This window comes from Peromyscus californicus, unplaced genomic scaffold (genome assembly GCF_007827085.1).
Source record: "Peromyscus californicus insignis strain IS unplaced genomic scaffold, ASM782708v3 Scaffold_10__1_contigs__length_136768540, whole genome shotgun sequence".
In the NCBI taxonomy this organism is placed as follows: Eukaryota; Metazoa; Chordata; class Mammalia; order Rodentia; family Cricetidae; genus Peromyscus; species Peromyscus californicus.
In genome coordinates, this window is record NW_026294391.1 from 119,831,905 (window position 1) to 119,849,640 (window position 17,736).

At 37.8% G+C, this 17,736-nt stretch overlaps 1 protein-coding gene across 9 annotated transcripts in view; it reads right to left on the minus strand.

Annotated features, from left to right (window-relative positions):
• Atp11c (ATPase phospholipid transporting 11C) overlaps positions 1–17,736 on the minus strand; it is a 187,813-nt gene that overhangs the window by 23,137 nt on the left and 146,940 nt on the right. For all 9 annotated transcript variants that reach the window (XM_052740008.1, XM_052740000.1, XM_052739975.1 and 6 more), the window contains 2 exons: positions 4,674–4,733; positions 1,716–1,843 (listed from right to left, as the gene is read on the minus strand). In XM_052740008.1, coding sequence (XP_052595968.1) covers positions 1,716–1,843; positions 4,674–4,733 — 188 coding nt within the window. The remainder of the gene's footprint in view (positions 1–1,715; positions 1,844–4,673; positions 4,734–17,736) is intronic.

Consider the following 17,736-nt stretch of genomic DNA (forward strand, 5'->3'; position numbering starts at 1 on the left):
CTTACTGGAAATGTAACCTATTTTAAGTAGGTCTTAGTTTTCCATCAAATCAAATCACATGCTAGAGGCTATACAATGATGTCCTGATAAATAGCAGGTAGACAGATTAAAATTAAAATTTCAAAAATAGCACAATCTTCTCAGTCAGAATATGAAATAAGGCTACTCATCTAATGAAGCAGATCTGCATAAAGAAGATGGCTTTGTGTATGTATCTTTTTTTGCTTCCATTTGAAATTTCTCATACCATGTATCTAAGGGTGTCTAATTACTCAAACAGCACACCTATTGTAACTCTACAGAATGTCATTGGGCTATATTATCATAGCTGTAACATAAATGCAATGGTTTTGGGGACAGAGAATGAAAACATGACAAATTATACAACTTTTTAACTTATAGGACTTTTAGGTGCAAATCTAAAGTTCTGGGGATGCTGTTTGTAAACAGAAAAAGAGAAGAAAGATGTGGCTGTTTCTCAGAAATAGGAAAAGGACCTCTCTGAAGACCCTCGGAGTGAGTGACTATCAACTGCTAACCAATGTGGCTTTTCTAGTCACTGACTTAGACTGGAACAAAAGCAGAAAGTGATTCCTGTCCTTGTAAAAATCTATGAAAAAAGAATGGCAGAAGTATCATGGTATACTGAATTCCCAGTCAGACTTTTTAGCCACACTAAGATGAAGAAACTGTTAGAAACTCAAAATAGGTCACCCGACCTGAAGGAAAGCATAAATGAAAAGCAGGAATAAGGGTCTGGAGAAAGGTTACACTTGAGGACCTCTATATGACACGCAACAGACGTTACCAGAGCCTTCACCTTTTGTTGTCTAAAGCTCAAGAAGTCGGCTACACCTATCTCCTCTCTTAACAAAAGAATTAGTTCAGTTTTCAAATTTCTATTAAGAATATGAAAATAACCAAATGTTTCACATCAATATTTTTCAAAATGTGAGTCATTAAGTTCTAAAGGTATAATGCATAATGTCACTGCTAAAATTCAGTAGGATACTGTAGAGGTCCATATACATAGACCAGGACTTCATGTTTATAAAGAAGTTGTCGGCCGGGCGGTGGTGGCGCACGCCTTTAATCCCAGCACTCGGGAGGCAGAGCCAGGCGGATCTCTGTGAGTTTGAGGCCAGCCTGGGCTACCAAGTGAGTTCCAGGAAAGGCGCAAAGCTACATAGAGAGACCCTGTCTCGAAAAACCAAAAAAAAAAAAAAAAAAAAAAAAGTTGTCAGGGCAACAATAATCTGTTGTCCAGGAACAAGCTAAGATAAAGGTACCCATTGCTTACAATGCTAAGAAGGTTAAAGTTACACTTTAGGCTGGGTCACAGTTATATGATAGCATTTATTTTGCATCTCTATGAAAGACTGTGCAATAATTTATGACCTATACATGGAGCACAAGTATATCCATTTAAGTACAGAACTGATATCTAGGAAAATAAACCACTCTCCTGTTGAATGATCTGTTTTAGCTGAAAATTCCCAACAGAACCACTTATTGAACCAAGTGATCAATTCTGTGTCCTTCCTACCTGTAGATTAAATGAAACCCACTACTTAAAGCCCAGCATGGTGACTTATACCAATAATACCAGAACCAACATAAGAGGATTTCACAAATTCTAACATGAGCTACACAGTAAGTTCAGACAAACTTGAACTATAGAATGGGAAATTGTCTGAACTATATTTTCAACTTACATATATAATCGAGGGTCTGAGGTCAGAGTATCAATGTTGATGTGCTGTTCCAGTAGACTGTAGGCCAGGATGGGCAGGGATGTGAAACAGATATTGTACATTGTAAGATAAGCAGCATCATAGAGTGGCTGAAAAGACAGACAAACAAAGAGGAAAACAATGTACTGATATAATTATGTATTTGTAAAAACCTGTAGCTAAACAGTTTTTAAAAATGCGTTTTGGGGCAGCAAAGGAAACTTTGTAAATAAGGTCACCCTACTTGGTAAAGATAAAAATATTAAAAAATTCTATATGTCATTATTAACAAACCCGGCCCTTTAACAGGATCTTAATAATATTTGCATGCTATGCCTTATTTCTAATAGATATTAACTATTAACTTTATACAAGATTTTTCAGTTGCTAAAAATGTAGATATTTAGTAGCTACTTTAGAAAAGACCAAACAAGTACAAGTCAGGAGTCCTTACAGAAACTAAATCACAAGGAGTGGCCAACCTATGTTGCAGATCTTTCCTGGTTAACATTTTATGTATTTTTGGTTAATATGTTATAAGCCCAAATTCTATAATAAAGCTATTTCAAGCACCCTCTTCTTGAGAATTCCTCTGGTGTGTGTACTTACTTTGTAATAAACTGAATTTGATCAACTGTAGGTATGAGCCTAGTGACCTTTGTCTTGAGTGAGTTAACAGGACTGAGTTCCCCAAACAGAAGTTCTCCCCAATCAGAAATCCTGAAAGCATTAAGGAAGTACTGGACGAGTGAACACAGATGTCATACCACATTTGTAAATGATCAATCAGGAATTATAAACTTCTTCAAAAAATATTTCTAAAAATTTTAAAATTATGTGTATGTGTATGTCTGTGTATGGGTAAGTATATGTGAATGCATGTATCCAAGGAGGCCAGAAGAGGGAGTAAGATCCCCATAGAGCTAGAGTTACAGATGGCTGTGAACTATTCAATATGTGCCCTCTCTCTCTCTCTCTCTCTCTCTCTCTCTCTCTCTCTCTCTCTCTCTCTCTCTCTATATATATATATATATATATATATATATATATATATATCCATCCATCCATCCCCCCCTCTCTCTCTATCTCTCTATCTCTCTGTCTGTCTGTCTGTCTATCTATCTATCTATCTGTCTGTCTGTCTGTCTATCTATCTATCTCTCTATCTCTCTATCTATCTAACACTATCTAACATCTAGCTATTTAACACTGTGCCATCTCTCTAGCCTACAAAACTTCTATTGAAAAAATTTTAAGTATTTTATGACCTTCATTCAGGTGAAAGTACTTATTGAGTTCAATGTATCTAGACACTGCTAGGTGTCATCATATAACCATTTGTGTTGTCTGATTAAAGGCATCCTATATTCACACTTACACACACACACACACACAATGTAAATGTTCTCTGATTAATAAAATTCACTTAAATGTGATACTAATCAATACAACTACGTATTTCCAACCAGTGAAGTAAACACACAATTACAATGAAAAGTGATTGGAAAAGGTTGTAAACAACTTGAACAGAACTTTTTTTAGGTTATTCACTAGTTGGCTTCAAACCATTAATAGAGAACATAGTAAGTACCAAGCACTGAGGACAGAAATGATTCTTCCTTATATTTATCCAGGAGTTCTAATTCAAGACAGAGAGTAGTTAGGGTATACAGGGAGTTGGTAGACCCAGGAGGGGTCACATTCTTTGATTTCAACAGAGAAAAAGCATGAGATATATAGTACACTCAACATCTCAATGAAGAGAAAAGAATGGTTCTGCATAAAATATGGAGACAATTTTCATATTGTTTCTATGAACAAAGATTTAAGATCAGCAAAAAATATTTCACTGAAATAAAATAAAAATTTGCTATACTTCTAATTTTCAAATGAGAGTACTAGTCCATGACATACAATACTACATTTGCTTTGGTAACTACCCATTTTCATAAAGAGTAGATTAAAAGAGAAACTCCCAGATTGATTGGTGTGTAATTTAGTCTTGAATTTATTCAAACAAAAGAAGCATCAATTTACTTTTGCTTCAGGATGGACCTTTAAGGTTACATGAGAATTAATTGTAATTCTTGGATGTATAATTAGAGGAGACAGAATGTCCCACACACAAGGTTTAGTTGATAATACTGTTATTTTGCTAAACCTGTAACAAATGTTATCTTTTTCATGGAAAAAAAACAGACAAGTAATATCCTAGGCTTTACTAAGGATAAAGAGGTTTTGTTTTAAGTAGTGTGATTCCATTTCTACATTTTCATAGCTTACTTTCTGAACTCTAGAGAGTATCTAATGAGGCTATGGACTGAAAAAGATAGCCCATATGTACTTCAAAAACACAATATAAAACAAGCTGCTACCAGCACTAACACAACCCCAAAGTAAAAAGTAAAGATTTGTGCTTCCTCAGAGATCATCCCTTTACCTTTAACATTTTAAAGGTGTCTGCTTAGTTTCTTCCCTAGGGTACTCAGGTCTCTGCCTCAATGTTGGCTTATTAGAGAGATTGTTCCAGATAACTCTTTTAAAATAGTAGCCTCTCATCTTGTCACAGTATATCCTTTTATTATTAATTTATATTTTATTATACTTTATATTTTTTCTTCAGAGCACCAATACTGTATCCTATATCACATATTTGTCTATCTCTTCCCTATAACTATCTCACAAGCTTTAAAATGATAACATTTGTTTCTATCATTGCAATATCCTCAGAAAAACATTGCGTCCTAGCATTTAGACTCAACAAAATAAAGCTTTTTAAAAGTATTTTTAAAATTTGGAAATTCAGTCACAGATAACTGTGACAATGTGGTTATCTAGCTTGTCAACCTCATTAAGTTGTTTATAGATTAACCAAATTTTTGAGCCAGTCATCATTATAGTTCTTGTATCTGCTACACTTCTACTAAGAAGGGCACATACCTGTTGTGAGAATCCACAGAAGAATTGGTACAAAAACTGTGGCAAAATGAAACAAAGATTCTGGAAAATATTAAGACCAAGATTAGTATTTTCACTTCATCAACTTTAAAAACCCAAACAGGGCACTGTACAAAGCCACTCCTAAATCCTCCTAATGTTAGAATGCAACAACTCTTTGTTGCAAAGATGTAAAGAAGTTAGTTTCAAATGATTAATTCATAGTAAGAGTAACTTTTGCCACTACCTAAGCAAAAGAGGATCTCACTTATGAGGACTTCTTGCTATTTTTGAATTTTTTTTTCCTTTTTGAAGACAGGGTCTCACATTGTAGTCCAAGGTAGTCTGGAACTTGCCATATACTCCTATCTGGTCTCAAACTCATTGTTTTCCTCCTGCTTCAGCCTCCCATGTGCTAGGACTACAAATGTGAGTTACCATGCCTGGCTCTCTATATTCTTGTTACAGGAAAGAAATGTGTTCATATGACATGAACATCTAATTTACTGTCCCTTAAATACCAACTGGATTTATAGAATCACTATAGACTTACATAATACCCAAGTATGTATTTTATTTCATTTAAATATTTTATTTTTAACTGTGTCTATGTGTGTGTACATGTGAAGGCCAGAACAAGGTGTTGGAATCTAACTCCAGGCCTCTGCAATAACAAGTACTGTTAGCCCCTAAGTTTCTGACCTCAAACATATATTTTAAAGTTGATTAATAGTAATACATACTCAGAATATTATTATAGTTTATGTTGACACCAACAGTTATTAACTGATAATTGCCTTTATTAATGCCTCATTAAACAACTTAGTTAAACACCTGCTACAAGCAAAGATGGTATCAGTGGTCATTATCAAAATGAGCAGCCAGGTGTGGTGGCATAGGCCCTTGATCTCAGGACTCGAGAGGCAGAAGCAGGCAGATTTTTGTGAGCCAGCCTGGTCTACAAAGTGAGTTCCAGGTCAGCCAGGGCTATACAGTGAGACCCTGTCTCTCTCATACACACAAAGGAACAATCGTCTCTTCTGAAAGTTATTCTCTGACCACACACATGCACCGCTATTAAATAAACAAAGAAATAGGGTGACTGGTGGATGACATCACCAGGAAAAGGCACTTGCAGGACAAACCTGATAACTTGAGTTTAATCCTCAGAACTCACATAAAGGTAGAAGGCTAAAACTGACTCCATAAAGTTGTTCTCTGGCCTCCACATATGGGTTGTGGCACGCACAGGCACCCTTCTTGCAACAATAAGAAAACAGATTCAAGAAAAATTCGGGCTGGTGAAGTGGTTCTGCAGGTGAAGGCACTTGCCTCCAAGCCTGAGGACCTGATTTCTAATTCCTGGGAGCCACATGGTAGAAGAAAAGAACTAATTACCACAAGTTCTCTTCTGACATCCACATGTGTGCCCTAGTACATATGCATTCTCACACATATTACACTAAATAAATACATGTACATTAAACAAATAAAGCTTTCTTTCTCTAAAGGGACTTACCTTTTTATCTGGAGAAATGCTAAAATCAAACATGAAAATGGCAAGTGGAGAATTCACAAGGCCATTACAAGCCACTGAGAGTGAGCATAAAATATTGAAAATTAATGCCTTCAGGCAAATGTAGCAGAACTGATTTTTAAATGACTGTCAATCTTCAAAGTAGGCTATAAGCTTGAGTGCTCCAATCAGTTTGCTGTTCCCAAAATTTAAACTTCTCTTAAGGAAGCACTTTCAAATGCCCTGTTTTTATTATGTCTATGTCTAGATAGCACTGTCCTTCCCATTGCCATACATTTTCACTCAATTCACCAGAATTTGCTCTGGGAAACTCAGAGCTGTTCTAAAAAACCAAGTCTATCCTCAACATGGATGATCATCATGTACTATGCTGAAAGTATTTAGATAAATATACTACAGGTTCTGGAGGGTACACCTAAAGAAGTTTGGTCTAATATACTTTGAACAACATAAAAATAAAATGTCAGAGCATAACAATAAAATGTAGCAAAAAAAGTCAGAGTCCTTATGATCAACCTGGAGGACTAGCAATCATTTGTATTTATCAGTTTTGGCAAAACACAGAAATAGCACAACTTTTAGAGTTATGATCTATAGGGAAATTTTCTGAGATTAGAGGAAGCAGAGTTCAGTGAGTATGATTAACTACTCTGAGACTAGAGGGTTGAGAAAGGATATCTGCCTCCCTTAGTAGAGTGTAAATTCCATAATAAAAGGGACATTACATGTTTAACTATCTTAATCCATGGTGAATCTTTGGTTTCTAAAAAAGTTCTTGGCAAACAGCCACACATTGAAAATTCAGAGCTTGAGCCAGCTGTGGTGGCGCATGCCTTTAATCCCAGGATTTAGTAGGCAGAGGCAGGTGGACGTCTGAGTTTGAGGCCAGCCTGGTCTACATATTGAGTTCTAGGACAGACAGGGATACATAGAGAGACCCCGTGTCACTCCCCTTCCCCCCCAAAATTCAAAACTTGAATGCTGGGGTGTGGTGGCACAAGGGTTTAATCCTAGCACTAGGGGAGGCAGATCTGAGTTCAAGGCCAGCCCAGTCCAGGAGGGCCAGGGCTATAGAGAAATCCTGTTTTGAAAAACCAAAAGAAGAAAAAGGAAAAAAGTATTCAGAACTTGAATTAGGTCTTAAGGATGAACAGGATAGTAAGGACCAAGGCAAAGTAGTATTGGTAAAGCCATGCATAATAGTATACAACTGTAATCTCACAGTACTCTGGAGGCTGAAACAGAAGGAGGCAAGTTCAAGGCCAGTCTGATCTACAAAGTGAACCCTGTTTCAAAGACACATACACATTTAAAACAGCAAGACAACAACAACAACAACAAAACCCCCAAAAAACAAAACACCATACCCAAATCCAAATATGGAAAGAGCATCAGACTGAGGGATTGTCTTAAAAGAAAGATTAATGATCAGACAACATAGAGTAAAATTGAAATAGATTGGAAAGTAGTATATTCTAAAGTAACCCGGGTGGATTATATGACAATTTGAAAATTAAATGATAAGAAAAGGGGGTGGGGGATGGAAAGGCTGAAAAGATGGCTCAGCAGTTGAGTGTACTCCTGATGGGATTTTGTTCCCATCATCCACATGGACATCTTACAATGCCCTTAACTCCAGCTCCAGGGGCATCTGATGACATGGGCACCTCCAATCATGTGCACATACACATACACCTATATTTATTAAAAATAAATCTAAAAAAAGAGGGAATGCCAAAGGCTGTTAAAAGATTAGAAATCCTTTTTGGACAAAGGATAGCTGTATATAATGAATAGTGTTGAGTCAGTAATGTAGATGATAATGAACAAAGAAGGAATCACCTACATAAATAATCTCTGATACCCTTTGTTGTGAATGGGGTCATAACAATTTTTGACCACTGGTCAACATTTGGTAAGTTAAAGCTTGTTTTGTTCTTTTAATAGAGAATTCATTCAATCTGGTTGAATTAGGCCAAATTCCAACTGGAGGCAAACCAAGCTTTTAGGGAAAAGGAGTCAGATTACCAGACAAATCTACATGACAAATCTTCATGGAGATCTCATATTAGGGGAAGGTAAAAACAAAAAAACAAAAACGGAAAAAAAAAGAACAACAACAACAAAAAACAGTGATGCCAAGCCCAACAGACCCTAACTCTGATGTAGATTACTGGATTTAACCTACTGTGGGAATATAGTTCTCATATTTCCTAGCTGTAGAACCAAGAACTAAGATAGCATTTCCCTGAGATCTATTTTTTATATATTTAAAATTGAGATTGTGCTAGGTGGTGGTAGAGCACGCTTTTAATCCCAGCACTTGGGAGGCAGAGGCAGGAGGATCTCTGTGAGTTTGAGGCCAGCCTGGGCTACAGAGTGAGATCCAGGACAGGCACCAAAACTACACAGAGTTTGAGGCCAGCCTGGGCTACAGAGTGAGATCCAGGACAGGCACCAAAACTACACAGAGAAACCCTGTCTCAAAAAAAACACCAAAAAAACAAACAAACAAAAAACCCCTGAGATTCTATAATTTGCCTCATAGGAGATCTTGTGAGGATTAATTAATAAATGAAGTGCTTCTGTCAAACAACAAACTATTTTACACATGTTGGGTTCAATTACCATCATTATAATTATACTTTTTCATTCTTCAATGCTTGGCCCAACAACTAGTTAATACAGGTTGGCAAGGCAGGGTTTTTAGCAAATCTGGCAACCTAGGATCAGTGATCATATATATTATTATCTATACATTTTCCTTCTATATACACATACATGTGTTATCTATAAACATTTTCTTTTCTTTTTATTTTTTATTTTCAAAGACAAGGTCTCCTCATGTAACTCTGGCTGTCCTCAAATGTATATAAACCAGGCTAGCCTCAAATTCACAAGAGGTCCACCTGTCTCTGCTTCCTGAGTGCTGGGATTAAAGGTGTGCACCTGTGCTTGATTAGCTTTTTAATTTTTTATTTAACAAATACATATGTAGGAGTCTTGGCATCCGATGCTATATATGCCAAGAGGGATCATTGTTGATGACTCATTTGATGGGCTATAGATGACAAAATGAATAAAGAAGTGAAACAGGAGATGTTAGACAAGATGGTGGACATCATGCAGGCTTGGTCTGCTAGATTATCTAGGGAATAATCTGGGGAAAGCTAGTTAACAGCTATCAGAAGAAATGGGTGATGGCCACAAAATCTCTGGCCTAGTTCAAAGTAAAATAGGAAACCTTGGAAATCAGAACAGAAAAAAATACAGTCCAACCCAAGGGACAGCATAGTCTGGGGAACTCCCTCCTCTCTGTTAGAGTGACTACTGAAACTTAAGACAGAGAGTCTCAAAAATTGGCACAATATCCTCAGTAAAAGACATTTATAATAAAAAAGAAAGATGGAAGAAAGGAGACAAACGTTATGCATGGTGGCTGCAGAGAAAAAGATTAAAAAAAAAACAAAACCTTTTCCTTGGCAATGAACTGGAACAGTTGTAAAACGCCATTTTAAAAGACCCCTACTGAGTTGATAGCTTGGCAGGCTCCAAACAATACATGATCTGAACCCTCTGGAAACTTAGAGTAAGTATTACAGAACTATAGGCTGAACCTATGCTGAAGAAACATTGCATCAAAACCTCACAGTACCCAACTAGGTGGAAATCCGGTCAGAGATAGTGTGAATACAGACAAAGGTTCCAAAGCAGAATATTCAAGATAACACAAAAAGCTAAATGAAATAAGTAAACAGAGGAGATGAAAATAGAATCCAAAAAAGAGTTAGAAATGTTAAAATAAAAGAACAAATTGAAATACTGGTAACAAAATATTCAGTATGTCAAATTAAAAGCCCCTTAAAAAGTCTTACCAATAGAATGGATCAAAGGGAGAACAGAATATCAGGGTTTAAAGACAAGGTAGAGGAACTGAAACACAGGACAATGACAAAGATAAATTAATATGAAGACAGAGATGGCTCAGCAAGGGCATCTGCTGTCAAGCCTGACAACCTGAGTTTGATACCCAGGACCCACATGGTAAAGGGAAAGAAGTGACTTCTTCCAGATGCTGCAGCACTTGTGTATGAGTGTGTACATACACATACAAGTGCAAGAAGGAACACAAAGTTACCTACAAAGGCAGGTTCATTAGAACAATACAAGGTTTCTAAACAAAAACTTTAAAGGCCAGGAGATCTTCTAGAATGATACATTTCAAGCCCTGAAAGCCAACAGTCAACCAAATTGCTTCCAACAAAACTTGTAATTGAAGGAGAAAGAAAAGTTAACTGTGATAAAACAGGATAAAAGAATTCATAACCACTAAACCACCTACACAGAAAATACATGAAAGAATCCTTTGGACTGAAGAAAAAGATAAACACAACCACAGGATTCAGAAAAAGAAGCAATAGTTAAGCAAACCAGTTATAGAAATAACAGGAATTAACGTATTTCAATAATAACAATACTAATGTCTCAATTCCCCAACCAACAGACATAGATAAGAAGATTGATTAAAAAATGGGATCTATCCATTTGTTGCCTCCAAGGAATATATCTCAGCATCCAAGACAGATATAATCTTAGGGTGTAAGGATGGAAAAAGGTATTCCAAGCAAATGGAATTAGAGGGGAAAAAGCAATAATACCAAAACAACAATAAAAGGTGCCTTTAATACCCTACCGACAAACAAATAATTAATCCTTATTCAAAAAGGTGTGCGTTGGAGGGTGAAAATGTCTGGGTTAAATGACATCACAAATCAAATGAATTTAACAGTTTTCTATAGAAATTCTATCTCAACACAGCAGAATGTAGTCTTCTCAGCATCCCATGGACCATTCTCTAAAATAGAACATACAGTAAGAATAGGACACAAAGTCAGCCTTTTTTTCCAAGATAGGGTTTCAGCCTTGGCTGTCCTGCAACTCACTTTGTAGACCAGGCTGGCCTTGCATTCACAGAGATCTGTGTGTCTCTGCCTCCCAAGTGCTAGGATTAAAGGCATGCACCACCACCACCCAGCTCAAAGTAAGTCTTAATACATGTAGGAAAATTAATTTCTTGTATTTTACCTGATAAAAAATAGACTACAACTAGAAATCAATAGTAAGAGAAACTACAGACCATATACAAAATCACAGACATTAAAAAACACTCTCTAATCCAGGTGTGGCAGCACACATCTTTAATACCAGCACCTGGGAGACAGAGAGGCAGAAGGCTGATCTCTATGAGTTTCAAGCCAGCTAGAGCTACAAAGTGAGTTCCAGGACAGCTAGAACTACATAGTGTGACCCTGTCTCCAAAAAAAAAAGACCCAGAGTCCTGCCTCTAGGACCTACGCCCTGGGACACAACCAGTCCCCAAGAACCCCCACCCATTGCTGCCCCAGTTGCCAGCCAGCAGGGAAGACTCCTGCAGGAAGGCTCCTCCACTGAACCCTGCAATCTATAAGACCCACGCCCTACCCCAAACATACCCATCCCCCTGAGAACTCAGTGGCTTCCTGAGACACTGAATCTACCAGCTCTCATTAGACTAAGAGAGTCCTGCCTCTAGGACCTAGGCCCCAGGACACAACCAGTCCCTGGGAACCCCCACCCATCACTGCACCAGTTGCCAGCCAGCAGGGAAGAATCCTGTGGGCAAGCTCCCTCACCAAAACCCCACATCGGACCCTGCAATCTATAAGACCCACACCCTACTCCAAACCTACCCACTCCTCTGTGACCCCAGGGGCTTCCTGAGACACAGAATCCGCCAGCTGTCATTGAACCAAGAGCTCTCATTGGACCAAAAGAGGCTTCCTGAGACACAGAATCCAGCTCTGATTGAACCAAGAGCTAAGATTGGACCCAGAGTGTCCCCCTGAGACACAGGCACAGCAAGCACAGATTGGACCAAGAGCAGCTTGCTCAGACACAGGCACCTCATGCACCTATTGGAGGAAGACATGGGTAGACGCCAGTGCAAAAATACATACAACAACATAAAGAGCAATATGATATCACCAGAACCTAGCAGTTCTACAACAGCAAGACCTGAACATCACAACATAGAAGAAGAAGAAAGCGACCTTAAAAATAACTTTATGACGATGATAGAGGCCTTTAAAAAGGAAATAAAAAATTCCCTTAAAGAAACTGAGGAAAAGACAAACAAAAAAATGGAAAGAAATCAATAAATTCCTTAAAGAAAGCCAAGAAAACCATGAAAAAGCAATTAAACATGTGAAGGAAATAGTTCAAGACCTGAAAACTGAAATAGAGACAATGAAGAAGACACAAACCAAGGGAATGCTGGAAACAGAAAATCTGAGTAAAGGAACAGGAAACACAGATGCAAGCATAACCAACAGAATACAAGAGATGGAAGAAAGAATCTCTGTAATAGAGGATACAACAGAGGACATAGACTCATCAGTCAAAGAAAACACCAAAGCCAAAAAAGTCATAACACAAAATGTCTATGAAATCTGGGACAACACGAAAAGACCAAACCTAAGAATAATAGGGATAGAAGAAGGAGAAGAACACTAACTCAAAGGCAGAGAAAATATATTCAACAAAATCATGGAAGAAAACTTTCCCAACTTAAAGAAGGAAATACCTATGAAGATACAAGAAGCTTATAGAACACCAAATAGACTAGACCCCCGCCCCCCCAAAAAAGTCCCCTTGCCACCTAATAATTAAACCACTAAACATACAGAATAAAGAAAGAATATTAAGAGGAGCAAAGGAAAAAGGCCAAGTGACTTATAAGGGCAGACCCATCAGAATAACACCTGACTTCTCAATAGAGACTCTGAAAGCCAGAAGGTCCTGGACAGACATAATGCAGACACTAAGAGACCACAGAGGCTAGCCTAGATAATATACCCAGCAAAACTTTCAATCACCATAGGTGGAGTGAACAAGACATTCCAAGACAAAACCAGATTTAAACAATACCTATCCACAAATCCAGCCCTACAGAAAGCACTAGAAGGAAAACTCCAACCCAAGGAAGTCAGATGCACCCACGAAAACACAGGAAATAGATAACTCCACGGCAGTAAATCCCAAAGAAGGGAAATACACACACACTACTACCAAAAGATAACAGGAATTAACAAAATCACTGGCCATTAATATCCCTTAATATCAATGGGCTCAATTAGCCTATAAAAAGACACAGGCTAACAGAATGGATAGAAAATCAGGATCCGGGGCTGGAGAGATGGCTCAGAGGTTAAGAACACTTGTTGCTCTTCCAAAGGTCTTGAGTTCGATACCCAGCAACCACATGGTGGCTCACAACCATCTGTAATGAGATCTCGTGCCCTCTTCTGGCCTGCAGGGGTACGTGCAGACAGAACACTGTATACATAATAAACAAATAAATCTTAAAAAAAAAAAAAGAAAAGAGAATCAGGATCCATCCTTCTGCTGAATACAAGAAACACACCTCAACTTCAAAGACAGACACTACCTCAAAGTAAAAGGGTGGGAAAAGACTTTCCAATCAAATGGACTTAAGAAGCAAGCTGGTGTAGCTATCCTTGTATCTAACAAAATAGACTTCAAACTAAAGTCAATCAAAAGAGATCAGGATGGACATTACATATTCATCACAGGAAAGATCCAACAAGATGAAGTCTCAATGCTGAACATTTATGCCCCAAATACAAGTGCACCCACATATGTAAAAGAAACATTACTAAAGCTTAAATCACACATCAAACCCCACACATTAATAGTGGGAGACTTCAACACCCCACTTTCACCACTGGACAAATCTGCCAGACTGAAACTTAACAGAGAAATAAGGGACCTAATAGATGTTATGACTCAAATGGACTTAATCGATATCTATAGAACATTCCACCCTAACAAAAAGGAATATACTTTCTTCTCAGCACCCCCACGGAACCTTCTCTAAAATTGACCACATGCTCAGTCACAAAGCAAATCTCAACAGATAAAAAAAAGAAATTGGAATAACTTCCTGTATTTTATTGGACTACCATGGCTTAAAGTTAGATTTCAACAACAAGAAAAATTACAGAAAGCCTACAATCTCATGGAAACTGAATAATGCTCAACTGAATCACCACTGGATCAAGGAAGAAATAAAGAAATTAAAGACTTCCTAGAATTCAATGAAAACGAATGTACTACATACCCAAACTTATGGGACACTATGAAAGCAGTGCTAAGAGGAAAATTCATAGCACTAAATGCCCACATAAAGAAGTTGGAGAAATCTCACACTAGTGACTTAACAGCACACCTGAAAGCTCTACAACAAAAAGAGGCAAACTCACCCAGGAGGAATAGATGCCAGGAATTGAGAGCTGAAATCAATAAAATAGAAGCAAAGAGAACAATATGAAGAATCAATGAAACAAAGATTTGGTTCTTTGAGAAAATCAACATGACAGACAAGCCCTTATCCAGACTAACCAAAAGGCAGAAGGAGAAAGAGCATCCAAATTAACAAACCAGAAATGAAAAGGGAGACATAACAGACAACGAGGAAATCCAGAGAATCATCAGGTCGTACTTCAAAAACCTGTACTCCACAAAACTGGAAAATCTAAAAGAAATGGACAATTTTCTGGATTAGTACCACATGCTAAAGTTAAATAAAGACCAGATAAACAATTTAAATAGACCTATAACCCCTAAGGAAATAGAAACAGTTATTAAAAGTCTCCCAACCAAAAAAAGCCCAGGACCAGATGGTTTCAGAGCAGAATTCTACCAGATTTTCAAACAAGAGTTGATAGCAATACTCTTCAAATTGTTCCACACAATAGAAACAGAAGAAACATTACCAAACTCCTTTTATGAGGCTACAGTTACTCTGATACCCAAACCACACAAAGATGCAACAAAGAAAGAGAATTACAAACCAATCTCCCTCATTAATATTGATGCAAAAATACTCATAAAATATTGGCAAACTGAATCCAAGAACATATTTTAAAAAATGACCAAGTAGGCTTCATCTCAGGAATGCAAGGATGGTTCAACATATGAAAATCTGTCAATGTAATGCACCATATAAACAAACAAAGAAAAAAACAACATGATCATCTCATTAGATGCTGAAAAAGCCTTTGACAAAATCCAACACCCCTTCATGATAAAGGTCTTGGAGAGATCAGGAATACACGGAACATACCTAAACATAATAAAGGTAATTTACAGCAAGCCAATAGTCAATATCAAATTAAATGGAGAGAAACTCAAAGCAATTCCACTAAAATCAGGAACAAGACAAGGCTGTCCACTCTCTCCATTAGCTAGAGCAATAAGACAACAAAAGGAGATCAAGGGGATACAAATTGGAAAGGAAGAAGACAAACTTTCACTATTTGCAGACGACATGATAGTATATATTAAGTGACCCCAAAATTCTACCAGGGAACTCCTACAGCTGATAAACACATTCAGTAATGTGACAGGATACAAGATTAACTCAAAAAATCAGTAGCCCTCCTACATACAAATGATAAATGAGCTGAGAAAGAAATCAGAAAAACATCACCCTTTACAATAGCCACAAATAATGTAAAATACCTTGGGGTAGCTCTAAGCAAGTGAAAGACCTGTATGATAAAAACTTTAAATCTCTGAAGAAAGAAATTGAAAAAGATATCAGAAAATGGAAAGATCTCCCATGCTCATGGACAGGTAGGATTAACATAGTAAAAATGGCCATCTTACCAAAAGCAATATACAGATTCAATGCAATCCCCATCAAAATCCCAACACAATTCTTCACAGACCTGGAAAGAACAATACTCAACTTTATATGGAAAAACAAAAAACCCAGGATAGCTAAAACAATCCTGTACAATAAAGTTACCTCTGGAGGCATCACCATCCCTGGCCTCAAGCTCTGCTATAGAGCTATAGTAATAAAAACAGCTTGGTATTGGCATAAAAACCGACATGTGAACCAATGGAATCGAATTGAAGACTCTGACATTAATCCACAGACCTACGGACACCTGATTTTTGACAAGGGAGCCAAAACTGTACAATGGAAAAAAGAAAGCATCTTCAAAAAATGGTGCTGGCATAACTGGATATCAACATGTAGAAGAATGCAAATAGATCCATATCTATCGCCATGCACAAAACTTAAGTCCAAGTGGATCAAACACTTCAATATAAAACCAGTTACTCTGAACCTGATAGAAGAGAAAGTAGGAAGTAGTCTTGAACGCAGTGGTACAGAAGACTACTTCCTAAATATAACACCAGTAGCACAGACACTGAGAGCAAAAATTAATAAATGGGACCTCCTGAAATTGAGAAGCTTCTGTAAGGCAGAGGACACAATAAACAGGACAAAACGACAGCCTACAGAATGCGAAAAGATCTTCACCAACCCCACATCTGACAGAGGGCTGATCTTCAAAATATATAAATTCAAGAAACCAGACATCAAAATACCAAACAATCCAATTAAAAAATGGGCTAAAGATCTAAACAGAGAATTCTCAACCGAAAAATCTCAAATGGCTTAAAGACATTTAAGGAATTGCTCAACATCCTTAGTCATCAGGGAAATGCAAATCAAAATGACTCTGAGATACCATCTTACACCTGTAAGAATGGCTAAGATCAAAAACACTGATGACAGCTTATGTTGGAGAGGATGTGGAGCAAAGGGAACACTCCTCCACTGCTGGTGGGAATGCAAACTTATACAGCTACTTTGGAAATCAGTATGGCGGTTTCTCAGAAAACAGGAATCAATCTACCTCAAGACCCAGCTATACCACTCTTGGGCATATACCCAAGGAATGCTCAATCATACCACAAGCACACATGCTCAACTATGTTCATAGCAGCATTATTCGTAATAGCCAGAACCTGGAAACAACCTAGATGCCCCTCAACCGAAGAATGAATATAGAAAATGTGGTACATATACACATGAACTACTACTCAGCAGTAAAAAACAATGACATCATGAAATTTGCAGGCAAATGGATGGAATTAGAAAGTATCATCCTGAGTGAGGTAACTCAGACTCAGAAGGACAAACATGGCATGTACTCACTCATAAGTGGATACTAGATGTAAAGCAAAGGATAACCAGACTACAACCCACAGCTCTAGAGAAGCTAGCTAACAAAGAGGACCCAAAGAGGGATGCATGGATTGCCCTGGGAAGGAGAAATAGATGACATCTCCATGAGTAAACTGGGGATGAGGGGTGGGCAGTGGAGGGTAGGGGGTGGGGGATGAGAACATAAGGGAATGCATTAGCTGAGCTGGAACAGGGATGGAGTGGGAGAGCAATGAAAGAGATATCAAGATAGAGGGAGACATCATGGGGATAGGGAGAAACCTGGAGATAGGGAGATTCCCAGGAATCCACAAGGATGACCCCACCTTAGACTACTAACAATAGTGGAGAGGTTGCCTGAACTGTCTTACCCTGGTAATCAGATCGGTGAATACCCTAACTGTCACCATAGAGCCTTCCTCCAGTAACTGATGGAAGCAGAT